The sequence below is a fragment of the Peromyscus leucopus genome, chromosome 3 (assembly GCF_004664715.2).
Source record: "Peromyscus leucopus breed LL Stock chromosome 3, UCI_PerLeu_2.1, whole genome shotgun sequence".
In the NCBI taxonomy this organism is placed as follows: domain Eukaryota; kingdom Metazoa; phylum Chordata; class Mammalia; order Rodentia; family Cricetidae; genus Peromyscus; species Peromyscus leucopus.
Genome location: NC_051065.1, coordinates 37,254,456 through 37,282,410, shown reverse-complemented (window position 1 = coordinate 37,282,410; position 27,955 = coordinate 37,254,456). Strand labels below are relative to the sequence as shown.

The 27,955-nt window shown below is 40.5% G+C and overlaps 1 protein-coding gene across 12 annotated transcripts in view; it reads right to left on the bottom strand.

Annotated features, from left to right (window-relative positions):
* Magi2 (membrane associated guanylate kinase, WW and PDZ domain containing 2) overlaps positions 1–27,955 on the bottom strand; it is a 1,425,274-nt gene that overhangs the window by 303,636 nt on the left and 1,093,683 nt on the right. For 7 of the 12 annotated variants that reach the window (XM_037204343.1, XM_037204339.1, XM_037204334.1 and 4 more), the window contains 3 exons: positions 27,698–27,819; positions 27,255–27,383; positions 25,550–25,732 (listed from right to left, as the gene is read on the bottom strand). In XM_037204343.1, coding sequence (XP_037060238.1) covers positions 25,550–25,732; positions 27,255–27,383; positions 27,698–27,819 — 434 coding nt within the window. The remainder of the gene's footprint in view (positions 1–25,549; positions 25,733–27,254; positions 27,384–27,697; positions 27,820–27,955) is intronic. The other 5 variants (XM_037204337.1, XM_037204338.1, XM_037204341.1 and 2 more) reach the window with 2 other exon arrangements.

Here is a 27,955-nt window from a genome sequence, read left to right as displayed (position 1 = left end):
TCTTAGCCGCTGAGCTATGTCTCCACACCCTTTACAGCTCACTCCTCACGGGATTTCAGGTGGCATTAATCTTTTCAAAAGAGACACTCTACTTAGCCAGCCATAAAAAGGACTTTGTACTTAGCCAGCCATAAAAAGGACTCTGTCTTTGTTTGTTTGATTGTTTGTTTATTTATTTATTGGTTTTTCCAGACAGGGTTTCTCTGTGTAGCTTTGTGCCTTTCCTGGAACTCACTTGGTAGCCCAGGCTGGCCTCAAACTCACAGAGATCCGCCTGCCTCTGCCTCCTGAGTGCTAGGATTAAAGGCGTGCGCCACCACCGCCCGGCTGACTTTGTCTTTATTATCATAAATAGGACTGCTAAAAGAACCTCCTGCTTTAGTCATCAGAGGACTCTTACAAAACCCACCTTGTACTGTCAATTATGGGAAATAAAACTCTAGGAAAAGCTACAACGAAGTTGCTAGTAAACCAGGCTGGACTCAGTGATGATGAAGAAACTCTGATGCCATTCTGCAGAGAATGAGTGGAGAATTTAAATAATTCCACAGAAACCAGCTGCTGCTAGCATTCTATGATTTCACAAACGACGTGGGACCACAGGTGGGCAATCACGGACTCTGGCCCTTGAATCGGCGGTGAGCCTTGAATCCTGGCACTTTGCTCGTTCCTTTGGTTGGTTGTTCCTTGTTTTTTAGGGACTGCTTTCATTCTGCAGCCCAGGCTGGTCTAGAACATTGCCGGGCTGGCCATGCACTTGAGGTGGTCTTCTGATCTAGCCTCCCACGTGTTGGGTTCACAGGCACAAGTCACCACATTCAGCTCCAAGTGTTCTTTTCTTTGGATATAAGGTGCCTAATAAGTACGTTTCCTACTCTTGTTTCTCCGTGATTTTCCAAGGAGTACTGATTTAACTTTCTTTAAATAGATTCGAGACACTTGTAAAAGTTCCACATGTGTTACCTCACTCAGGATGATTTTTTTCTAGATCCATCCATTTGCCTGCAAACCTCATGATGTCATTGTTTTTCTCTGCTGAGTAGCATTCCATTGTGTATATGTGCCACAATTTATTTATCCATTCTTCAGTTGAAGGGCATCTAGGTTGTTTCCAGGTTTTGGCTATTACAAACAATGGTGATACGAACATAGCTGAGCAAGTACTCTCGTGGTATGATTGAGCATTTCTTGGGTATATGCCCAAGAGTGGTATAGCTGGATGTTGGGGGAGATTGATTCCCAATTTTCTAAGAAAGCGCCATATTGATTTCCAAAGTGGTTGTACAAGCTTGCATTCCCACCAGCAGTGGAGGAGAGTTCCCCTAGTTCCACATCCTCTCCAGCATAAGGTGTCTTCAGTGTTTTTGATCTTAGCCATTCTGACAGGCATAAGGTGGTATCTCAGAGTTGTTTTGATTTGCATTTCCCTGATGATTAGGGATGTTGAGAAATTCCTTAAATGTCTTTCAGCCATTTGAGTTTCCTCTGTTGAGAATTCTCTGTTTAGTTCTATAGCCCATTTCTTAATTGGACTGTTGGTCATTTTGATGTTTAATTTCCTGAGTTCCTTATATATTCTGGATATCAGTCCTCTGTCAGATGTGGGGTTGGTGAAGACCTTTTCCCATTTTGTAGACTGTTGCTTTACCTTGTTGACCATATCCTTTGCTCTACAAAAGCTTCTCAGTTTCAAGAGGTCCCATTGATTGATTGTTTCTCTCATTGTCTGTGCTACTGGTGTTATATTTAGGAAGTGGTCTCCTATGCCAATGCGTTCAAGACTACTTCCTACTTTCTCTTCTAGCAGGTTCAGAGTAGCTGGATTTATGTTGAGGTCCTTGATCCACTTGGACTTAAGTTTTGTGCATGGTGACAGATATGGATCTATTTGCAGCCTTCTACACGTTGATATCCAGTTATGCCAGCACCATTTGTTGAAGATGCTTTCTTTTTTCCATTGTATACTTTTGACTTCTTTGTCAAAAATTATATGTTCATAGGTGTGCAGGTTAATGTCAGGGTCTTCAGTTCGATTCCATTGGTCCACATGTTGGTTTTTATGCCAATACCAAGCTGTTTTTATTACTGTAGCTCTATAGTAGAGCTTGAAGTCAGGGATTGTGATGCCTCCAGAGGTTGTTTTATTGTACAGGATTCTTTTGGCTATCCTGGTTTTTTTGTTTTTCCATATGAAGTTGAGTATTATTCTTTCCAGGGCTGTGAAGAATTGTGTTGGTATTTTGATGGGGATTGCATTGAATCTGTAGATTGCTTTTAGTTAAATTGCCATTTTTACTATGTTGGTCCTACCTATCCATGAGCATGGGAGATCTTTCCATTTTCTGACATCTTCTTCAATTTCTTTTTTCAGGGACTTAAAGTTCTTGTCATATAGGTCCTTCACTTGCTTGGTTAGTGTTACCCCAAGGTATTTTATGTCATTTGTGGCTATTGTAAAGGGTGATGTATCTCTGATTTCCTTCTCGGCTTCTTTGTCCATTATATATAGGAGGGCTACTGATTTTATTGAGTTGATCTTGTATCCTGCTATGTTGCTGAAGGTGTTTATAAGCTTTATCAGTTCCTTGGTGGAATCTTTGGGGTCACTCAAGTATACTATCATGTCATCTGCAAATAGGGAAAGCTTGACTTCTTCCTTTCCAATTTGTATCCCCTTAATCTCCTTATGTTGTCTTATTGCTCTGGCTAGAACTTCAAGTACTATACTGCATAAGTATGGGGAGAGCAGACAGCCTTGCCTCCTTCCTGATTTTAGTGGAATTGCTTTGAGTTTCTCTTCATTTAATTTGATGTTGGCTGTTGGCTTGCTGTAAATTGCCTTTAATATGTTTAGGTATGTTCCCTGTATTCCTGATCACACCCAGACTCAGAAAGACAAATATGGTATGTACTCACTCATAGGAGGATACTAGAGGTGGAACAAAGATGACTGGACTGCTACTCACATCACCAGGGAGGCTACCTGGAAAACAGGACTCCAAGAAAGACATGGGGATTGCCCACTGACAGAGAAATGGCTGAGATCTACATGAACAACCTGGACATGAGTGGGAGTAATGAAGGGTGAGGGTCGAGGGAAAGAGAGCCTGTGGGAGCAGGAGATCCCAGCTGGATCGAGAACAGAGAGGGAGAACAAGGAATAGGAGACCATGGTAAATGAAGACCACATGAGAAAAGGAAGAAACAAAGTGCTAAAGATGCCCACAGAAATTCACAAAGATACCCCCACAATAGACTGCTGGCAATGGTCGAGAGACAGCCAGAACTGACCTACTCTGGTGATGGGATGGCCAAACACCCTAATAGTTGTGCCAGAAACCCCATCCAAGGACTGAGGAATCTAGATGCAGAGATCCACGGCTAGGCCCTGGGTGGAGCGCAGGGAGTCTAATTAGTGAGAAAGAGGAGGGTTTATATGAGCGAGAACTGTTGAGACCAAGGTTGGATAAAGCACAGGGACAAATAGCCAAACAAATGGAAACACATGAACTAGGAACCAAAGGCTGAGGAACCCCCAACTCGATCAAGCCCTCTGAATAGGTGAGACAGTTGATTGGCTTCATCTGTTTGGGAGGCATCTAGGCAGTGGTACCAGGTCCTGTGCTCATTGCATGAGTTGGCTGTTTGAAACCTGGGTCTTATGCAGGGAAGCTTGGCTCAATCTGGGAGAAGGGGACTGGACCTGCCTGGACTGAGTCTACCAGGTTGATCTCAGTCCTTGGGGGAGGCTTTGCCCTGGAGGAGGTGGGAATGAGGGGTGGGCTGGGAGGAGGGGAGGGGGGCAGGAGCGGGGAGAACAAGGGAATCCATGGCTGATATGTAGAACTGAATGGTATTGTAAAATAAAATAAAAGGAAAAAAAAGTTCCACGCGTGAATTACTTGTTTTATTTGTTTTTTCCCCTTAAGTGGTATAATGCATCTTTTTCTCCTAAAAACTGTCAGCCTTTTTGGGGTTGAACAGTGATGAAAGAAAAACTATTCCATATTGATTTTTTTCCCTTTACATGTACTCAGGCTGAGTTTCCATTCTATGGGTTAGTGGCTTAGCTATTGTCTTCTCATAGAAAAGAAAGCCTCTATTGTTGAATGAAAGTCATTTGCCCCTCTATATTATTTTCTCACTGTCTGTACAGGAATTTTCACTCTGGTAAGCCACAATGGGAGATTATGAATGACTAGCTCTCAGCACTGTGTTGTGCTGTAGTAAACACAGAATTAGCCATTGGTTTTCACCTGATGATTCTATAATCTAATTAGACAGACTGACGACACCCAGAAGGGAAAAGATAAAAGTGCACATTAGCGTACAAAGTTAAAATGGAGGAAGCAGCATATTAAATTACATTTTACAGTTTTAGAAATATTTTAGTCCCTTTCCTGTTTATTCTATATATGATTCCAGAGGTCACATGTGGCAAGGGCATCAAGTGTACACTTCAGTCCCGTACAATCTGAATAGCATACATGTTTCAGTATTGAACTATCCTCTTTGTATATTTTTTTCTAATAAATCCCAATGACCTCATTCCTTACTCCAATGACTCACCCATGTGAGTAAAGAGTATTCACATTTTTTCCTTCAAATAAAAGAGGGAATATATTTCAATTGCTGTAAATACTTTAAAGATGTTTCTATACTCTGGGCTGTCTTATGAAAACATTAATCCCCTTGAGATCCTTTCTGAGATAGCACTTCAGCCATTCATTTGTTGTGTGCAAACAATTAAATAAGAGTCCCACAAGTCCTCATCCAGAGAAACCTCAGAAGGCTGCCCTGGATACTTATATCATTACAGTGTAGAATTGTGATGTCGCTCTGTTTTATATGACATACGCTTCTCCTTGTAGGAAACAGCTTTATTTTAATCTCAATGACCATGTGTAACCCTTTTACAATTCTAAGTTCTCTGTTTGGATAATTTGATTATGTAAATGGTACTAAAGTACTTATTAGGCTTTGTGCTCTGTGAAGCTTTGAACAAAAAATACCCACTCACTGAAAAAGGTTGAGTCTGTAGTTCAGAAGTAGAGTGTTTGCCTGTCATACATGAAGCTCTAGGCTTGACCCCTACCCTAAATAATAGATAAATCCATAACTACTAAAAAATGTGAAATAACTTCCAGATATATTTTCTTAATTTTCCATGAAATCAATGAAGGTTGGGCACATAAAAAAGTTGGGGCATATAGCAAGGAAAAAATAACTCAAACTAGTATAAAATATCAATGCAATTTCTTTTAACTAACCAACATGTTTAGCCAAAAGAACTTTAGTAAAGAAAGAGTGGTCATACTTCAAACAGAACTTTCCCTAATGTCTTACTTCACTAAGCAAAACAGCAGAGAGTTTGTTACACAGAACAAGTATTACACACATATGTGCGTGGGCGCTCTCTCTCTCTCTCTCTCTCTCTCTCTCTCTCTCTCTCTCTCTCTCTCTCACACACACACACACACACACACACACACACACACACACACACACAGTCTTTAGAACCTTTAGGAAAGAAAGAGACAGCAAATGGAAGATGTTATCATATCTCAGAGATGGGGCATTCTGCATCAGAGAGTCAAATTCCAGCTGCAGCAGGAATGTCAGAGAGGCCATAATTTCATCCAATTCAACCCCATGTTCTGGAGAGGTGACTGTTCTTATATGGCAGCTTCTCCTTGTAGAAAATAGTACAGAGGTCAACAAGAGTCTCAGACTGACCACACACTAGCAATATGACCTTGAACTAGTTTCTTAATTTTTCTAAAATTCAACTCTTTGCAAAGCGAGTATACACTCACAGACCAGTCAGAGTCATGGTGGGGTTTAAGTCAGATAGTCCACCTTGAGGGCTTGACACAACACACTTAAAACTTTCAGTGAACAAATACTATCATGAGTTAAGTAGGCCACTTATTCCATTCTAGGGTAGCTCTGCAATTAAGCCACTTCTAATAGTGAACCAAACTTGGTCTCTGCAGAGCTTTCTTCTCTATGTGTTTTTTTTTTCTCCACTTTGGAGTCACCCAGAAGTGATGGGAATGAAGCTTCTCTTCTTCCCTTGGCAGGTTATTCTGTGACTGAAGGACTGCATTTTCTTCTTGTCGACTCTGATGCGTATTCTTATTCTGTTCTCTCATGCCACTAAGTTATCGGCAATATGACTTTTCAGGCACTGCAGGAATGACTCCTGCTTCCATCATTTCTTCTTAGAAGTGAATAAAAAGGGAATCATCAAACACGCACAAAGGAAACTATTACTATGGTACTGAGAACTCATTCTTTTTTGGTGAGAGACAGTTTATAGATGCTGAACCTTTTAAATATAAACCCTATGCCAGCCTTACTCATGCTATTCAACACAACCTTCTCAACATGTTAGAGTTAGAACATACTTTGGCTATCTCAGTCTAACGCCTTCACCATCTTCTGTATTAAGGACAACAAAGTCTACCTAGATGATCAAACTGAAGCCCAAACAAGCCCAAAATTTGCTTGCCTCTTTCTTCCCTCTTTTATCTACTTAGAAAAGGAAGGAGGTCATTGATTCTGTGCTCTGGACACCCAGATCCTCATTTCCTCTTTCTCAGAAGATGACTGTTAGAGCTTAAACCTCCCCACAGGTTCTAACAGCCATGTGGCAGCTAAGGACCCCAAGCACTGAGTGCTGGACCTCGCTCTGGCTCCTCTGGTCATCTCTGCTTCTCTCCATGAACCGAATACAAGTGGACACTCAGGGCAAGGCAGACCTTTGATATTCTCCATAAACTGAACCAGAATGGGTGTGTGTAGAGGAGAAAATGGAAATCTATCTCGCATGTGCCTTAACTTCTCTTCATTTTTCATCTGTTTTTTTCTCTCCATATTTTGTACTGACCTTTAGTTATTTTTTGACGACTGTGATCAATATCATTTTAGTCATTGCACACTTGGTCATGCTGCTCCCTAGCTTTTATAGTCCATCCATACTTCTTGGTATGTTCCCGCAGTATAGCTCAGGCTCTTAATTCAACTATTCTCATCTTCCATCACTGTGTGTTCAGCCCCTAAGCATAACAGACTGCTTAGGATTTCCCAAGCTTCCTCAGATTGGGAGCTTTCAGGGACCATGCTGTCTCCACCTTACAAGTGAGTCTACCCTGTGCATATCCTAACTTTGGGTCCATGTTCCTCCATCTGTGCCTCCTGAGTGCCTAGCTGCTTCTACTTCCTTCCATACACCACATTCGTTGTTCCTGGATGACTAACAGATTCTTGACCTCACTCCAACTCACTATTGGAGTCACACTTCTGAAATATTCGCTGCCCTCTCCCCATGATTTCTCCCCTTATGACAGGAAGGTCCAAACCTGATATAAATATTTTTCTCCCTTTTTCTTCATGGGCTTGAATTGAGTCACCACCTCTCTTCTGCCTCATCAAGGTCTAGTTCGTTCATTGGACTTGGGGGAGAGATGAATATCTTTACTTAGCAGGCTGCAAAGGTATTCTTTTTCTGTGTTGGTGGTGGCTATGTGTCTGGTGGATGGTGACTGGGCACAGAAGTGACAGGTCCTCAGTAGCCTGCTCTCTCGGGGATGGAGATGCGTATTCATCCTTGGGTGACTGCACTATTTGGCTCCCCAGACCTCTTTCCCCGAAGTCTGTTCCTGCCATGTTGGGGCACTGCCCAGCCTGTTGTGACTGGGTTTTCCTTGCCCAGCAGGCAGTTCTCAAGTGGTGTGTGCAAGACAGCTGGCACAAGTCAGGCACTGTTCCCCATGGTCACTTCAGCTATAGAAACCCCAGGATTCGGCTCCGTCATGCCAAATCCTGAGCAGCGGCAGCCCCCCAGCCATGCTTTCTCTTCCACAATCACACTGTACTCTCCACTTACTTCCTAAGCCAGAGGACAAAGCAATCGAGTGCCCTGGCTGAGCAGTTGTCCAGTTTGGAAATCAAGCACTCACGTCTCCTTGCAAGCATCAGCAATTTAATGAGTTGCTGGGATTGAGATGAGAGATGGGAAATACTTCCCTTTTCACTGGGATGGCTATATTGCAGCCAGCACAAATATGGCATCCCACACAAGTAAAATCTGAAGGTTCTCTTCCCCCTCTCTACCTTGTGGAGAATAGGGTGGGAGTAAGGGGCGCGGTCTATTGTGGTGCAGTGGTCCCATGGCAAGGAAGATCTGTGAGTCAGAGTCAAGTCATAAAAAACATATGACACATCATTATGAGGTTTGCTGAATTAGCAGATGAGGTATGGATTGTTATTTTGAATGGTTGGCAGGGGATGGCAATCCTGGTGTACTGAGGTGCCAGGGGTGGGATTGTGAAGCAGAAGATTAGACATATATAAAAATCAGTTGCAACCCTGGGCTTCTGACTCAAGGCTTAGGGCCTCTGTTTTACTCAGCAAGGCATGCATTCATTCATACTATTAGTTAATAATGTTGCAGCTGACATCAGTAAGAGACAAGGAGAATCACCATGGGAAACGGTTTGTATTCCTTAGCATTTGAATAGGCAAGGATATGTTACCTCTGCCAGCAGCACTCTACCTTGTTCTGCTCTGTGTAAACTCACTGTCAGGGATCCTAGAAACTGCCTCTACTTGTCTCCAGGCAAAATGTCTCCTTTTCATAGAAAAATGTCACCTTTTCTCTAGGAAATGGCAGGCAGTCATTAATTTTTTATTTTTAAAGACAAAATGACCTTTGCATTTTGTTAACAACAACAATAACAACAAAAACAAACTGAAGAAAAAGCTCAAAGATGCAGGCCTTGGTGAAAGCACGGAAACAGTCCCATGTCTGCTGGTTTGTACCTGACTTTCCAGTTTGTAAATTCTTAGATTACACCTGTCACCAGGGATGTCACCATAGGCAACTGCCAAGGACCAAAACATCTTGGCATCTTGTTTCCCAGGATTTTTCACAAGCACAGGGGTGGATGCTTATGTTCAAGTGTTCTTGCTCCCAATTCCAACACATACACACACACACACACACACACACACACACACTCACTCACACAGACATACACACATAAACATACACAGACTTAGATACACTCACACACAGACACAGACAGACACATACATACACAAACACACATATGGACAGACACACAGACACACAGATAGACACACACAGACACACACATACACAGATAACCCCCACAGACACATAGACACTCATACAGACACACACACACATAGAAACACATATAGACACATTCACATAGACATACAGACACATAGATACACACAAAGACACACACAGACACAGACACACAAGTACACAGATGCACACAGACACACACATGGACACACACATTCACACACATATATACACAGACCACACACAGACACACACGGACATAAAAATACACAGACACACACATGCAAACACACACGTCCTCACTGTTTTGACATGTCAGAGCCTTTAAGTCCCAATAACCCAGCTTCATAGTCTTATACAAGTCCATGAGCAAATGCTCTGAAAAAATGCAAACCTGTTGCATACTTTACTCAACACCCTACTTAAATTTGGATACTTCATATTCCATTAGAGATGTGACAATCAAAACCCTTTTTTTTTTCATGCTGAATATGTTAATTCTCTCATGAGGATGCAGGGGAAAATGCTCCCAGAATTCTTTTTCTTCTCTAGTCACATGATGAAGCAAGAAGGGTGGAGTTGTGAAGAGAGAGGACCCTACAGGTGATGATGCGGAGGAAGGGTTGGGTCATTCGCCTTGGCCTCTGGAGCTGACCTCACCTTTCCTTTGTCAATGACTGACATATGGTAGAACTCCTTCCTTTCTGCTACTAGTACTTCTCACTGATTAAAGCAAAATGCACCTTCACCAAGTCAGATTTTCTAACAAAGTGTCAAATTAGATGATGACACTTAGATTTGCTGTGTGTGCTCTTGTCCCTCGTGGGGCTCCTCAGCTGGAGCATACAAGAGGCACACTGATTACTCTGATGTGGGGATAATGTCTCTGCAGCTGCGGCACTTTGTAGACTCCAGCTACTTTATCTTTAATTTCACTGGCAGCTTGGAAAAACCAGCAGAATCACACTTACAAACAAAGGTCCACATGGCAATTTATCTCCTATTGACTTCAGCAATGTCTTCTCATTGAGAATGCTAAGAGATTTAGAATTATGAACTAAGACCTAAGACTAAGCTAAAAAGAAGGAAAATATGATTCTTCCTTTTCTCACTAAACAGTAAACATATCTCTGTATGGCATTGTATCTATGTGCCTGTTTGTTAGAATTAAACTATTCACTGAGACACATGTGCCTATCTATAAGGGTATGTGCCAACATCCTATGCAAGAATTTAATGCAGGGAGGATTATCCCTCTTCACAGAATTAATTACCTTGCCTTATGCATTTTCCAACTATCCTTCAATTTTTTTTTTAAATTTGTTATGACTCAAGATGATTTCTTTCATGTTTGGAGTGGGTTTTCATAGCAGAACTAAGGGAACATAAACAAGAGACAATTAGGTTTTGACTTTTCTCAATTACGTATGGAAATGAAGATTAGAATCCTATGATTTTACATAATTGGCAGCCAGTACAATTGCCAGGAGTATACACATAAAAGAGAGGTGGCATGTCCCTATTTCACTATTATCTAGCCAGGAGAATAAATTTCATCAAGTTTGCTACCATAGTTTAAAACTCATTGATGCTATCTTTAAATCTAAAACAATTTGGAGAAGCAAGTACTTATGGAGTAGAACTATTTTTCTTCTAGAATTCAAAAGTTGAACATAAAATATTCACAGGTCAACCCCAGAATTTCAAATTTGCTCAGTTTTTTGAAAGATAGTCTGTTACTAATAGCTATCATTTTCATATCCCACATCCTTTCCAAGTACTGTCTATTAATAACTCATCTGTTGAGATGTTTAGGTAAACTAGGATAAGAAAAACAACAGTACTTTAAAGGGTCCACAAATGCTAATGTATGATTGCTGTGGATGATTGATTGATAAATAAAATGCTGATTGGCCGGTAGCTAGGCAGGAAGTATAGGTGAGACAAAGGGAGGAGAATTCTGGGAAGTGGAAGGCTGAGGCAGAGAGTCGCTGCCAGAAGCAACATGTTAAAATACCAGTAAGGCATGAGCCACGTGACAACTTATAGATTAATAGAAATGGGTTAATTTAAGATATAAGAACAGCTAGCAAGAAGCCTGAGCCATTAGGCCATACAGTTTGTAAATAATATGTCTCTGTGTGTTTACTTGGGGGACACTAGTGGGAGAGATTTGCCCTGACTGCCAGCAGGTTGGGACACAAGATAACTCCAAGTACACATGATTATTATAGTAAAGCTTACACTTCCATTGTCTATCCTAGAAGATCAGTTCTGCACAAATAGATGCTATCACTTGTTCAACCAACAAGTTTAATTTGGCCATATATACTTATTTGGTGAACTAATCTTTTTTTTTTTTTTTTTCCGAGACAGGGTTTCTTTGTGTAGTTTTGGTGCTTGTCCTGGATCTCACTCTGTAGCCCAGGCTGGCCTCAAACTCACAGAGATCCATCTGACTCTGCCTCCGAGTACTGGGATTAAAGGCATATACCACCACTGCCCGGCTGGTGAACTAATCTTTGGAGATATAATTATCAAGTAAGACACTGTCCATGCCTCAGGGCTCCCATAATTATAAGGAGGGTGGAAGATGAAACAAGAATACTTCAGCCAGGGGAGGGAATATAAACCCCTTCTATAAGGAGCAGTTAATCTCCCAGTGCGTGAAAGGCTCAACTCCACCAGTCTAGGAGAAGGGCAGTAAGACGTGAATGAATTTCCACATTGTTTGTAAAACACATTTAGCAATCTTATCTCAATTTGCATCACTTTAGTTTACTTATAAACAAAGAATTGGTGATCCTGAACCCCAGACCTAAAGAAACTGAAGGGGAAAAAATGCATTAGGATAATAAGATCACTTTAAGCTTGTCTACCTTAAGTTGAATATCTTTCACTAACACACCACAGCCAATCACCTTCTCCAAGAAATAAATATTGAAAGATAATGTTAACTCTAAAGTCTCCAGGCTCTTTTTATTAAATGCAAGACATAGGTTTCAGATTTTTTTTAAGTGCCAATTTTATACTTAGTCAGGCTACTCTATTATAATAATGGGATTATAATGCTGAGCACCATTCTGAGCTGTGCTCCTGGGCTGAATTGCTGCCACACTTATTTTCTGTTTTAGCTCCTGGTGGGGGAGCAAGAAAAAACCAGTACAAATTAATAGAAAAGTTTGTGTAAAATAAGTTAAAATTAATAGCGAAAAGAATACATTTCAGTGCATCAATTTTCCTGAACTTAGGTAAAATTATCTTGAATATCATACCTTAATCACTGTGGGATTTTTCATATATATATATATATGAGAGAGAGAGAGAGAGAGAGAGAGAGAGAGAGAGAGAGAGAGAGAGAGAGAGAGAGAGAGAATATCTGTACTAAAATGGCAATAAAATTCCTGGTGCCAGTAAGTGAGAACCAGGATATGGTGTGTATTGTTTTCTCCAAAGTCAGCTTTTATCCAGCTTTCAAATTGAGAGGGCACAAAGAAACAGTACAAGGTGAAAAGGAAAATATATAAATAAGCTAAAAACCCAGGAACCACAATAGCATTTGGATGACAGGGACCCTGTTTAAAACTAGATGAGTTATTGAGGAGGCATAGCATGATTTAGGAATTGGTACATTGTTTTTAAAAACATCCTCTCAAGTGGGTCAGATTGTAGCTGAGATCAAGTGCTTTGTCAGTCGTGACATCTGTATCAGTTATTTATTATTCCCAGAGGAGCAGAGTGGACAGAAAACGTTCAGTGTGGCTCTTGTCTAAGCATCTAGTGTCTTGCTATTGATCTGAAGGATATCACTACAGTGGGCATATTAGGTATGTGGACAAAATAAAGGAGGGTTTTAAAAGTTCAGAACATTTAGAGAGATCAAAAATAAATATATCAGCAGGCTGAACAAGCACAGTTTCTTTATCTTCTCCTCTGGAGATGCTGTTATTGGTCAGCAGGCTGAAAATTCAATACCCTCTTCAGGTGCTTATAGAGACCAAAACTGTCTAAAACTGCAAAAAGATATTACATCACATGAGGTCTCATAATTTATTTTTAAAGATTATTTATTTTTTAGTTATGTATGTGTAGGGGGACAAGTACATGTGAATGTGGGTGCCCGTGGAGATCAGAGGGGTAGGATCCTCTGGAGATGGAGTTACAGGTGTTTGTGAGCCAATGTGAGTACTGCCAACAAAACTCAAGGCTTCTGAAAAAACAGTACATAGTCGTAATAGCTGAGCCATCATTCCAGTAGATGTGATGGGGCACAGCAGAGAAACTGCTGAAATCACCACTCCATGAAGTGGTTAAGGTCTTTATTGGAGAGAGAGAGAGAGAGAGAGAGAGAGAGAGAGAGAGAGAGAGAGAGAGAGAGAGAGAGAGAGAGAGAGAGATCAGAACAGTGAGAGAAAGAAGTAGACTAAACATGGCCAGCAGGCTGGACATGGCCAGGGCTAAGGAAGCAAGAGAGTGGGAAAGAATAGTAGAAACAGCTAGATAGCGAGAGCTAGAGAATAGAGCCTAGATAAAGTGTGAGAGAATAAGAGAGAGTGAGTGGGAGCAAGAAAGAGTAAGAGGACAGCCAGAGGTAGATAGATAGATGATAGATAGACATATAGATAGATGGATGGAGTACAGTGAGAATATCTGGGTTATAAGAAAGATGAGTAGCTGGGATGTGAGAGAAGCCAATGAGCTGGAGGAAGTTTAGGCTAGAGGAGGATGTGAGAAAGGCTAAGATACTATCATGGACTTTGAAATGTTTAATAGGTACTTGTGATACTGAGGGAGTCTGGAAGCCAGCATGGGCTTTGATATGGTGATAGGAGCCACAGATAGCCATCTGTCCTATCTGTCAGAGGTAAGGGAAATGACTCCTTTTGGCAGATGGGAACTGGCTTCACAAGTTCCTGAGGAACCCTGGTTTTTATCTAACTGCCAGAAATCCTGCTATAGTCCAGGTTGAGCTCATATCTGGATATATGGACTGCCTTTTGGAGATTGGGTAATTGGAGTTTGCCTTGGATCCAACGCCAGCTGCAAAATATTTAATTTCATTTTTTAAAGAAGAAATGAATCTAGCATAGACTTGAGATTGGGCATTTTTTCTTGAGAAGGATATATTTTTCTCTCTCTCTGTCTCTCTCTCATCATTAACTACCTGCATAGAATAAATACTATTTTAAATAGAATAAAATAGAATAAAAAACTATTTTAAAAAAATACATTCTCCTGAGAGCCTTGGAGTAACAAAAACCTCAGTACCAGGCGTGGGGACCTCCCTTTGATCTGTTGGTCAGGGAAGTCTAAGATACTCGCAAATAATATAGGCTGTTATCGTTGCCTCTGGTTGCCTCTCAGAACCTGAAGTCAAGACCCCATTGCTAAAGATACCACACACTTCAAACACAGGAATGGAAGAATTGAGCTGGGACTCGCCTGAAAGCCTCCTCCCTGAGGTCTCATTCTCACAGTATCTGAAGGTGTTATGCAAGCTGCCAGGTGAAGAAAAAAAAAGTCCTATCTGTCTGTAAAACATACTACACAATAATGACAAGCATGGCAAGATATCCCCAAGGGGCAACAGGATATATATCATGGGAGTAACCATCATCTGCCTAATTGGACTATAAGCTCCTTTAATAGTGGGGAATCCATGCCTAGAACTGCAAACCCAGTCAACTTGTGGCTGGTGAGGCCATGGTGAGGACAGCTTCCTACTGCCACTTTATCAATCCTGTATAATTAATCACTTCATTCTAAATACTTAGCATTACAGATAAGCAGATTTCACCTCTCATCAAAGAATCTTCTTTTCTTCAGCAGATGGAAACCACAGAAATTCACAGTGGTGAAAATGCCTGTGAGGTGCCCACCCCCAGTTGATACATCTACAGCATTACCTCATATGGCTCAACGTACGGCTCGGGAAACATGACAGAAGAAGAGCCACAGGACCAGTGTATCTGTTGCAAGATAATGTCTTTTATATATGATAGGGAAGCCATGAAATCAACAATATGTTTGTCTAAACAAGACCTGAAGAATGGTAACACCAGTTAACACAACAGCATGAATGTGAGACATCTCAAGCTGCCCCCACCCTGATAGTTAATGATGAGAGAGAGAGAGACAGACAGAGACAGAGAGACAGAGAGAGAAAGTGAATATATCCTTCTCAAGAAACGAGACCCTGATAATCCCAAGTTGTCATCCCTAAACACGTATACATGTGAACAACACTAAATGTACTCAACAGGCTGTGCTGTATTTATATGTTATCTCTCTCTCTCTCTCTCTCTCTCTCTCTCTCTCTCTCTCTCTCTCTCTCTCTCACACACACACACACACACACACACACACACACAAATAACATTAAAGGTACTCAATGGGCTGAGATGCACTGTATATGTTCTCTCTATTTTTCTCTCTCTCTCACTCATACACACACACAAACTGACACCCATAAGGAAAAAGAGGTCATAAATTTGAGAGTGGGGGGCATGGGAGGTACTGGTGGGGTGAGAGGGAGGGGTGGAAATAATATAAATATACTACTCATGTGTGAAATTCACAAATAAATTATTAAAGAACTATATCAAGTTGTTACAACATCCTTTATTTTTATTAGAAAAATAAAGCTAAAAAGAGAGTGAGTTAAGTGCTTATAGCCTGTCATTAGCTCTACAGAGAAGGAGAAGGGAAAATGGTACCATGACTTCTGTGCCAGGACAAGTGTGAGAAGGAAGCATGGGTCCCATGGATGCAAGAGGCAGTTTTCTCAGGAGAGTCTTAACAGCCACAATGACTTGTTGCTGGAAAGAGACTGAGTATATAACAATGACTCTACTTTTCTCTCCCTTTCCAATCAGTAGTGAAGCTTATCTATTCCCCTGAATCTGGGCTGACTTGTGACTCTGTGCTCAAGAGAATAAAGTAGATCCAAGCTATGCCACTCTAGGTCTGAAGAGGCATGGCAGCTTTTCCCTGTCTGTTGGGGAATGCTAAACTACCATATCAAATGACCACGCCTCTGCTTGAGACCTCGTGGAATGAGATGGCATTGTGATCGTTCTAACAGAGTTATTAACATGGGAATAATCCACCTTGCATTACCCATCCATGGGTCGAGGAGTGAGGCTTCCATATGATCACATTTATGTGTATCCTGAAGTGATAGGAAAGAGAAGAACCCAGCTGATTTCAGGAGCGTTTGAAGAATCATGGGGAAACAATGGACTGTTCCTCTACACTACTGAGTTAGACACAATTTGTAATGCAGCAACAGCAAATTACAAGGTACTTTAAAAGAATAGAAAAAACATAGTTTTGATCAATTCATTTGCTTCTGTCAATTGGGAAAAATGATACCATCACCTGACCATTCTACACAACCTGCATAGAAACACATTTGGAGGTGGGTGATGACCAGCACTGGCTGACACAATCAGATCCCTGTGAGGCAGTCAGTCAGTACAAAGGAAGAAGGGAATGATTGGGAAAGACCACCAAAGTGGATGTCTACAACTCAAGGAGCCTGCTTTGAGTGCAAGCTAATCAGGAGGTGGTGAGAAAATAAGTTGTATAAAACTTTAAAATACTTTTTAGGCCGTCTCACACCTTAATGAAAAATATCCAATCAGCAACTATAGAATTTTATTTAACTGCTAAGGAAATAAAATGGTTTAAGAGGATGTAATTTATAGCAGCAGAACTAAAGAACACTGGAGAGGGCAGAGGTAAGCCATTGGGCCGTCATTGGTTGGATGATACCAACACTGAATGGACAGTAGTAAAGAGATAGGAAGCAACCACTTACAGGGCAGGCAAGGTCTCTTGTGGCTCCCCAAGCAAATGGGGTAACTAAGATTTCGGATGATACAGCTATGGATGGAGCTTTCTCAGACGGTATTCCAACTCCCGACGAGTGAGAAATCACTCACAGTCCAGTGTCTGAGACTGACTCCCGACCAGTGAGAAATCACTCACAGTCCAGTGTCTGAGACTGACTCCTGACCAGTGAGAAATCACTCACAATCCGGTGTCTGAGACTGACTCCCGACCAGTGAGAAATCACTCACAATCCGGTGTCTGAGACTGACTACAGGAAACTTGTTTACATGTCCAATATGAAAAATAAATATAAGGATTATTTTTTCCTATGGAGCGAATGCCCACAGACTTGACATCAAAGGTTAGTCTTTGGGGGCAAATTATTCATAAATACTCCTTCAAAGCAATTCTGCACATGAAATACATGGAGAGCAGGGAGGAGAGGCTGGAGATGCTGGAAAGTGTTCAATATGTGAGAAAGGGGTCTTCTTGGTCCTTGGAATCCAGGGGGCATTGCATTTCAGATTCTAAGACTTGTGGCTCAAGATGACAGGATGAAACACATAAGTACACCCTCTTTGAAGAATATCTTAATATTAACAACCCACCATAATGAAGGGAACCCAATAGAAGCAATTATAAAATAAGATAACCAGGAAATTCTAGAGTATAGAATGCCAAAAGTGTGGCAGCTGATAGATTCTAGCTTCAGAATATACTTTATAGAGCAGGTGTTAGAAAAACCCGCTGTTTCCTGTACTTGTAAATAAATTTTTATTGGAACACTGCATAGAAATCAACAAATGAACATACCCACTTGTTAATGTGTTTTCTGGGGTTACTTTCTAAATGGCAAAGTTGTATTGTTGTGATTTACTATTTGACTTGCCTAACAATAGTTAGCTTGTTCTAATGTTCTCTTGGTGAGTAGAATAATGTGGACTAGAGTCTCAGTTGGTCCCCAGAAGTTTCCAAAGACTAGGGACTATAAAACATACGGTAAATATTTACAGAAGGTCTGTTTTGCTGTATGCCTGCATACAGAACCTCTACCGTATGTCCCAAATCAGAGATAGGGGGAGTCTCAGAGGAAAACCGAAGAAAAATCTTAGAGAAACTATGGAGATAACTAATTGGTAAAGCATGAGGACTTGCATCTGGATCTTCCAGAACCCATGTAAGATGCAGAGTGTGGCAGCACATGCCCACACTCCTACTTTGGGGAAGTGAAGACAGGAGGATCCCTTGGGCTTGGTGGACATCTAGACTTCCTGAAATAGTGAAGTCTGGGTTCAGTGAGAGACCCTGTCTTAAAATATAAGATGGAGAAGCAATAGAGGATGCCTGATGTTGACTCCTGGCTTCCATATGCATACAGACAAGCACATGAACACACACACACACATACACACACACACACACACACACACACACACACACACACACACACGCACACACACACACACACACACACACACCAGAAATTAGATTATAATTCCATAGTCCATTGTTGTCTTATAATCCTTGTGGGAGCCTGTTTTTTGGGTTCCTCGTGGCTTTACCCAGCAGGTCCGAATAGAAGATGATTAGGACCATGGGCCTGAGAGAAGGTGTCTGAGATGGTCTGCACTTGGCTGTGCTGGGGGAGGAGGTCATTTGCTCCACCCCTTGGTGTCTTTATAAAAACCCTGGGGCAGAGACAGTCGGGGCCCATTGGGAAAGGTTCCAGGTCTTCTCGAGGCTATCCTTTATTTTCTATCTGTTTATCTACACAATATAAATCCTTCTATCTAATATTTCCTGCTGCTCACACTCAAGAAAACTCTGGGGAGCTGTGGGGTTGGTGGGTAAACGCCCTACAAATCCTATAGAAATTCAGTCTTCAAAGTCAGCTTCAAACACAGGTCCCAAATAACTTTCAGCAGCTTTCATATATACCAACAATAAACTCCCAGATAAATAAATTAGGACAAACTATCTCATTAAAATAGTTCAAAACAAAACTAATAATGTACTCATGAATAAACTTAATAAAGAATGAAAGACCTCCACAGTGAAAATCTGAAGTCACTGAAAAAGGAAATGAAAAAAGACACTAACTAGACAATAGAAAGACTTTCCATGATGCTTTTTAATCGGAAGAATTAATACCGTGGAAAGTGCTATGTTGCTGAACTTAATTTATTCATCAGAATTCTGTTATTATACTTCACAGAACTAGTAAAAACAACCCAAGAATTCACATGGAACCACAAAGCAATCTAAGGAGAAAGAATGTAACTGGATGTATCACAGGACCTCAAATTATACCACAGCACTACAGCGGTAAAGAAGTCTGGTGCTGCCATGAAAACAGACCAATAGCCAACTAGAGCGGAAGACCTGGAAATAAACCAATAAAGCTATGGTCACGTAAAAAAAACCAAACAAACCAGAAGCCACTTTTAAATGTGGACTACTGGGTTCATAAGACACATGAGAACTGTGCTCTAAGGAAATGACACCTATGGCCCACACATGAGGAGGCTACCACTGAGAAAACAGTGGACTGCACAAAGGAGAGGCATAATGGAAAGTTGTGTCAGCTTCAGAACTAGTCCATGTGGGGAGAACAGTAAAACATGCTTCTTTCTATCCAAATGGACCCTCTAGAATTGCTTGGGGGTATGGTGGTGGTGGTGGTGGTGGTGGTGGTGGTGTGTGTAATGTACATGAGTTTGCAAGTGTATTTACCAGTGCATATGCATGAGAAGGCCAGGGCAGAACATTGTGTGTTTTCCTCTATTGCTCTCCAACTTACTGACTGGAGACAGGGTCTCTCACTGAACTGAAGATAACTTCTTTGGTTAGGCTGCTTTGCCAGTGAAATCTTGGGATCTGCCTGCTTCTGTCCCCTGTAAAATGTCTGGGGTGACAGTCACACAAAGCCATGCTTGTATGAGTGTTGGCCATCCAAACTCAGGTTCCATGTTTCCAACAAACACTCTAACACAGAGAATCATCTCTTCAGTTCTAAAAAGTGAGAAAATTTATAGAAAGCTATTGTAACAAAGAAAAAAAGGCAATATGACCCCCCCCACACACACACAGGGTTTCTCTGTGTAGCCCCTGGATGTCCTTGTACTCTCTCTCTAGACCAGGCTAGCTTCAAACTCACAGACTTGCACCTGCCTCTGCCTCCTGAGTGCTGGGATTAAAGGCATGCACCACCACCACCTATCGGCAATATGACACTTTACAAAGTGTGTGACAGAAGCCATATCAATGATAGGCTACTGAGCTCAATGAACCAACACAGAAATACATGACAATGCAATAATCTTACAATTTCACTAAAATTAGTAGTAAAAATACTAAGGAAAACATGTGGTACCAGATGTGGTATAAGACAGCAAAGCACCATTTTCTCCTCAATGAACATAAACATGATTCATGTCTGAATTGTTAGGAGAATTTTGTGTAAAATTAGTTACTGAGAGAAACAGCTGATAGGCATACCTAGAGATCACCTCATGAGCCATGCAGCCAAGGATAACCCAACACAAAATTGTAAACCTACTTAAAACTTGAGAATTTCTCCTAAGATTTTTTTTTAGTAACTCAAATGCAAGTTCTCAAATACAAATTTTGTAGACGATAACGTTGTATTGCAGCATCAAAAGGTTGAATATGCCTGGAACTAATTTGCTGCATCTTGGATGTAGTCCTGGAGGATGGGAGGAGTAGGTAAAGAAATATTTTGTTCACTATAAACATTTTCATGCTAATTTTTCAGTTTGTGAAGATATCGCTTTGACAAAATTATAAGGATGTAAATATACATTCCAAATAGCATTTCTTGGAATCTGGAAGCAGCAGGTCTGTGGGCATAAGAATCTTCATTTAAAAAGACTTACCAAACAGATTGTGTAGATGGTCAGTGGGTTAAATTGCTTGCTGCCCAAGGATGAGACTAGAGTTCAGATTCCCAACCCACATAAGGAGCCACATATAGCAGTGTGGGCCTTCCCAGTGTTGGGAAGTGAGACCAGAGGATGCCTGGGGCTTCGAGGCTAGCTGGTCTAGATGAACTAGTGAGGAGCTAGGTTCACTGAGAGAGCTTGTCTTGAAACAAAAAAGGGATGGGGTGGAACATGGCAGAGGAAGGCATTTTGATATCAACCTTCTGAAATGTGCATCTACACATATATGTGCATAACACACACACACACACACACACACACATACACACACACACACACCTCTTACTAACGGATGGCAAAACTAGTTGGGTAGCCCTACTTTTTTAACCATAGACACTGAGGTAACAACTTGTAAAACTGATCTATTCAAATGAAGAAGTACCAGGGACTAAGGAATGCCAGCATGCTCATCCTTCAGGGTATTTGTTTGTGATCTTATTAATAAAATAGACAAATACTGTAAAGAGAGTCAATAAAAAACTAACATTGTGACTTCATAACTCTACCCTGGTCTCTAGGAGAACCTCGTGGGTTGACTAACATTCTTCCCTCTACATACTGGTAACCACAGAGCATTGATTCAAACATTAGGGGCGGGGGTGGGGACCATCATACAGTGAGAAAGCTCTTCAACAGGAGATGGTAGCTAAATACCTTTCAGACTCTGTGGCCTCTATGAGCTATGTTATATCAAATTTGATTTTTAGAATACTTTAAAGAGTGCTCTCTTAGGACTAAATATTTTAAAGGATATTATTAACAGGGTCTGTGGTATCTGATTTCCAGAATGTGTAGAATACTTAATAGTCAATGTTACATGGTTCTTGGGCATCACAGTAATGTGTTTTGAGAAAACTTCTCGAACATTATGGAACTACTGGGAACTGGCTCAGTTGTCAGAAAGAAGCCAGAGGCCGCTACCCTCCTTTCTGCCTGTCCTCTACTCCAGAGTCACTGCCAACTAAGGAAGAATTCCCTGCTCACCCTTTTTGCTCTGGTGCAGAACCTTGGGGAAACATTTTCACACAGTTGTTTTTTTTTGTGTCCACACAAACTACTGACACGTTTCCCTAAACTAGATGTAACCAGAACTAAAAATGTTGAATGAAATATTGCCATGCTTATTTCAATATCAAATGAGACCACTCATTTTAAACATCAGTGATTTTCCTCTAATCTCTATAATGTTTGTTTTTGTTATTTTTAATGTTTAATATATATATTTTTAAAATAGAATAATTTGGTCTCTAATATACTTGTTTATGCCATGTCATGTAGAAGATCAAAACTGGGTTTAATTTTGCTTTTGTGGTGAGTTACCTTACTCAACATCACTGCCTAGGCTCTATTACAAAATAGGTATCAAAATTCAAATGGCATTTCTTCATTTATAACATCATCCATCCATCCATCCATCCATCCATCCATCCATCCATCCATCCATCCAGTACTTACACCTGCTGCTGCAGACAGCACCTACCTAGCATGCACAAAGCCCTGGGTTCGGTTTCTCAGAATAAAACAAACCAAAGTGAATACCTGTTATTTACCAGCAGTTTGTTAGATCTACAGATACATGTCTGAACAATGTTAGCCACAGAGTAAGGCTCTGTGCTTAAGTGGTTGAAAATTTGTTCAGAAAAGTTTAGGTAAAGACATGTGCATCCTATGATCTTTTAGAACTTTAGGATATATGATTATCTACAGTTTTTTGGTGTAAGTTAGTCTTTGTAGGCGTAGTCAGTCTTTCTCACTTGTGACTGTAAAGTTCATCACAAATGTACACCCAGGCAGAAGCACTAACATTCACTGATGGCTTGCAGACGTCTTAGTCTTTCCCAATACTTTTTTTGCATATATGTGTCTTCCAACAGCTCTTCTCACTCGTCCAGCCAGCAAACATCTATTCATCTTTTAATACCATCATCATGAGATGATTTTTCAGAATATTAGGAGAACTTCTTTTTCCAAAGCTGACACCTTCTTCCTCTGTACCATTTCATTATTTAGGTATGCATTTTTATTATTGCATTGATATAAACATCCACCAACATTTCACTCATTATTTCTGTTTACACTGCAAATTTTGTGGGGATAGACGCATTTGTCTTTCTACTTTGCATCATTATTAATTAGTAGAATGTTTGGCATGCACAGACCTTCACTAAATATTTGCTGAATTAAAGAGCAATTCTTTCTATCACAACCTGTTCAATTTCATAGAAATACACTTATATATGTTAAAATTATTTTGTAATTAGATGTGAATATACATTTTTGAATATTTAAAAAGCATTATATTTTGTTTAACTAAATTCTTTTCTAATAAAGGAAATTACAATCCCTCTAAAGTTCCAAAAAATTATGCAGCACACTCCTTTTTAAAAATTCTTGTTATTTATTTCCCCCATTCCTGATTTTGTTTCAACATTAGGGATATTGTAGCCTCATCATGCTGTTCTAGTAGTTTATCAGTGTGTCCAAAGCCCCTTCTAGATGTAAGCTCCCTGGAAATGAGGTCCTGTTATTCCCATCTTTCTAGCCCTGGTACACTGCAATGACAAGAACAGAGAGGCTGGAGGGGTCTGTTAAATGCACGTAGAGCAGGCTAAATAGGAGACTCTGAGCAGATGTAGGACTCTGGTTCTTTCTTCTCTAGTCATAGCTGATTTGGAGTTTTCTTAAATGAACAAAATGTGCTAAATTCTAGATAAAGCTGTGGCTTTGCAGTGGAATGAGTCTTAGCCCATGGGGTATGGCAAATTAGAGAAACAGGGAGGAGAAGAAAGAGACTTGCTATACAAATGTTGCATTTTGCTTTCTACTTTCCAGAAGTCTTTTCTAACTTTGAAACAGGAATTCTGGGATAGATCATAGAAAAGTAATTAGGTTCTTTATCTTAGAAAAAGTGGATCTATCAAGTATTTTGCAGAAGTTCAAGAGCCCTGGGGATCCTTTTTCTATTAAAGCAATATGAATCCTATAACTTGCTTTTGTCCTAGCTGCAGACTGTAAGAGCATTTTTCACTGAGTTATAGTGGTTATGGTTTTTGGAGGGCAGTGTGGAAGTGCGGATGCCTTCTAACTCTCTAGATAAGCTATGGTGCTGGACACTAATTCTTGTAGAAAATTATGTACACATGATTTTTAAAACAATTGTGTTTTCAAAATGTGATGAGTTTTGGAGTTCAAAGATTTTTTAAATTCACACATAGTGTATTTCACCATATCACCCTTCTCTGATAATTCCTCCCAGAAATGCCCCATTTACCTTTCCAACTTTAAAAAGAAAACCATCAAATCTAATTTGGGCTGACCATGTGCTTCTGTATATATGGCCATCCCCTGCAGTGTGGTTGACCTACTAGGGCTCACACCCAAGTTTTGACAGTTTGAGCATAGTGTGAAGGTCTAACATCTCCAAGGAGACCCAATGTGCAATGTACACACTATTCCCTGCTAGCGAGTGGTACTGAAATATGTACTCACATAGGAATCTTGGGAAATGACAGGTGTAAAGAAACTAACAAATAATTCTAAAGCTTTGGCCACTTTAAAAATAAGCAATTTCAAATGAAGACTTTGATTTTATGTTTTCTCTCCACCTATAAATACCCTTTGGACTCATGGAAACAATTCAATTTATAAATATATAATCATAGCAGTGATAGAACTTGTCTAACATAGTTCTCTAACTTGTGCATCTCACAGGATCCACTCAGAAAACTGAGATCATTAATTGAATCAATGTAAAAAAATGCAAAAATGGTGATAGACTATATTTCTTTACAGGTATAATTACAATACTTTTAATACTATCTAAAGGGATTTAAAAATAAGACCATGAAAATGATTCAGCATTTTATAAATAGATGATCAAATTTAATTTCTTTATTTTTTTCTCACATCAGGAAATGACTATTTGTAAATTATGGAACTCATTCAAAGTCATGGGTTAGGTAAGAGAATCACAAATCAGACTTAAATTAGACCTACTTCATTACTTTTTTTTTCTGCTCTGGGGACTTTGCATATTTTATTTTTTTCTGTTCTTAACAATCTGGGCCTTTATTTCCATGTGAAATCAATTTCAGTTATAATTTAGATAGACACCCAAGTACTTATATATGAAAATTAAGTGATAATGACTAGAAAAATCCATATATTAAGACATTGTATTGGTACATATAAAAAAGTAATGTTATTAAATTTTTTTCTCTATGAGATGTGTATGCACACTTAAATATCTAAACTGAGCAATTTAGCATATAAATATTGAAGGATTAATACAGGATTAAAAATATCAGGGACTGAATATAAGTTAGCAAAGTGTGAGATGTTGACCTCATCCCCAAGGAGTGTGAAATAACTTGGAAGAGGGTAGTTTCACGAATCTGTTAGACCAACCAGCGAACAGAGGGGGCAGTCTGAGAAGTGAGACAGAAATCGACTCTCCATGTTGTTTACAAGTGATTTCAGCTCAAAAATCTAAAGTAGGGAACATATATGACTTGTCATTTTTCTGAATCAAAGTGACCTTTGACTTTAGAATTAAAACCACGGAGGAATCTCCACGTTCTGTTTACAGAGGAGTCACCACAGTGCCACTTCCTGGCTCCAGGGAGCTTACCGGTCTCCATTTTTCCGTCCTGTGCGGCAGGCCCATCCGGGATCACACTTTTCACCTGGAGAAACTCATCCGGCTCATCTCCACCAATGATGGTGAATCCAAAGCCCATGTTGCTCTTCTTGAGGGTGGTGCTGAGGAACGTTCCCTTCAACTGGGATGCATCCCGGGTGAAGAGCGGCTTTTCTATGTTGGCCAATACAAGTTAAAAAGGAAAAGACATTTTAAGACAAGTTATCAGACAGCTCCAACCTCTGAGCAGCAATCCCTGAGAATGTGGGAGACGGACATGGTAGATGCAAGCTTGTGGCCACTAGGTGAGAAGAGCCAGACAATTAGAGCATCCTACAAATACAGAGCCGTCCCAAGCATCCAGGGAATCATGAAAGGCTGCATGGTTGTAGAGAGACTTATCAGTGTTTGCTTTCTTGAAATCAGCCCTTGAGGTTAAAAAGGGCAATGTCAACTGGCAAGAAAGCTTCAAATAGCAACTGACTTATAACTCTCCAGTCACGAGAGTTCTCAGGGAGGAGGGGTGTGTGAGTAGCTGCTCCTGCACACAGCCTTGATTGCATGGGGTAGAAAATCAAATAGACTGGTTTAAGGACATTAAACAGGTGCAGATCACACCAGGAGAGAAGCAGCACACTTAAAGGTCAAAACTGCTTAGAGAGCATACCTGGATGTGGGACTGAGTTAATTTTTGTTTACACTTCTATGCTGTGAGATGTTATAAATTCAATCAGATACATCTCCACTGGCCAGTGAGCAAACAGCAAGCCAACATTTCTAGATGGTTATGAATGTAAAGGTGACACATTTTGTAATATGTTGACATATTCAAATCGTATGCCCAAATAATCTAAATAGTATTTGAACCCAAGCTTGGCCACTCATTTGTTATATGATAGACTTTTCCAACTATGAGTTCTAATAAATATGGTTCCAAGCACATTTAATACTTTAAAATTATTGTCATATGAAGAAGTAGAATTAATTATTTCTTAAATTTCATCTGTGAGAAGTATTTTACTTGGCTTAGCTAGCTCAGTTGGTAGACCACGAGGCTTTAAATATTTTATTCTAATTACTTTGTTAGGACAGGCCTTGCTCTGTAATCCAGGTGGCCTTGGACTCTTGGTCCTCCTGCCTCAGTCGCCCATGTGCTAGAATTACATGTACTACTACCCTCAGCTTTGTGGATAAGCATCTCATATCCTTTTTGAAGGTGGTATGATCTGATATGCACAGTAGCCAAACTGTAAGTAGGAAATCAGCTACATACTTTGCATGATACTCTATTGTTTTTTTTTTTTTTTTTTTGCTTATAGGATGAACAATAAGTCATTATGATGGAGTTTTAATTTATCAGTCCATTTACCTTCCGCATATTATCTTTACCAAATTTTTCTTTAAAATGTAATTTATAGAACCCCCACATAGACTCTCCTCTGCTATGTTCATCAAAGCAGGGCTGAAAGGTGGAGCTTTGCTCCGCAGGAGACCTTTACATTCATTGCAGAGTGCTGCAGGCATGTGACGTGAACCTCACTTCCAGGCAAATGTTGGCTCTGGACACCAAAGCCTCTCTTGTGTGCATTCTTTTTTTAATTTAGTAGAAGCGCAAAAGAGGTGAAAGTGTGCAGCCACTCATCCCACTAGGTGGCTCCCAGGTGTAGTCAGGCCCTCAAGCAGCCCTGAGACATACCGAGTGGCCAGGGAGTCCCTCTGTGGTCCAGCAGATAGTAAGACAAGTCATTCACACTGCGGGACCTCTCCGGGTCAGTACGGGGGAAGATGGATTTGGGCCTAGGTAATGTCGCCGGTGAGCGGCCTACTGTCACAAAGGAAAACAAGCCTCACTCCCATGCTTGAGTTTTTGGAGACTCTTTGCAGTTTATTGTCCCACTACCAATGTCCCACCTGGCAACGTAAAGTTCCTATAAAGTACTGCCCAGTGGCCTCAGCATAGTTTGTGGCAGCTAAATGCATTAGTTTAAAAATAATGATAAAGCTACTGGGAGAGTCTAGAGAAGTCAAGCCAGGTATTTTTATCAGGCAGGCCCTCCTACCGGCATATCTATCTGGAGGAGCACACTGTCTCTTGGACAATGTTTCCTCTGCATCCCTGTATGACGGCAGACACCATACCTCGGAAACCTGGGGCCTGCAGGGGCTTTGCTCCAAGGTCTGTGTGGGGCATGTTATGCTGTTGTAGCTTCCTTTTTGCTTCCAGGACAGGGTTTTCAAACTGTGTTCTTCTATTTATGTGGCTGAAAAAAGAAAATTTCAAATTAGGGTAACAGTGGGATAAAGTCATTTAGGAGAACATATGCATGGTCCTACGGAGAGCGAGTGATTAAGGGACACCTTATCTGATTACAGTCAAATGTCTTACCCAGCATGCAT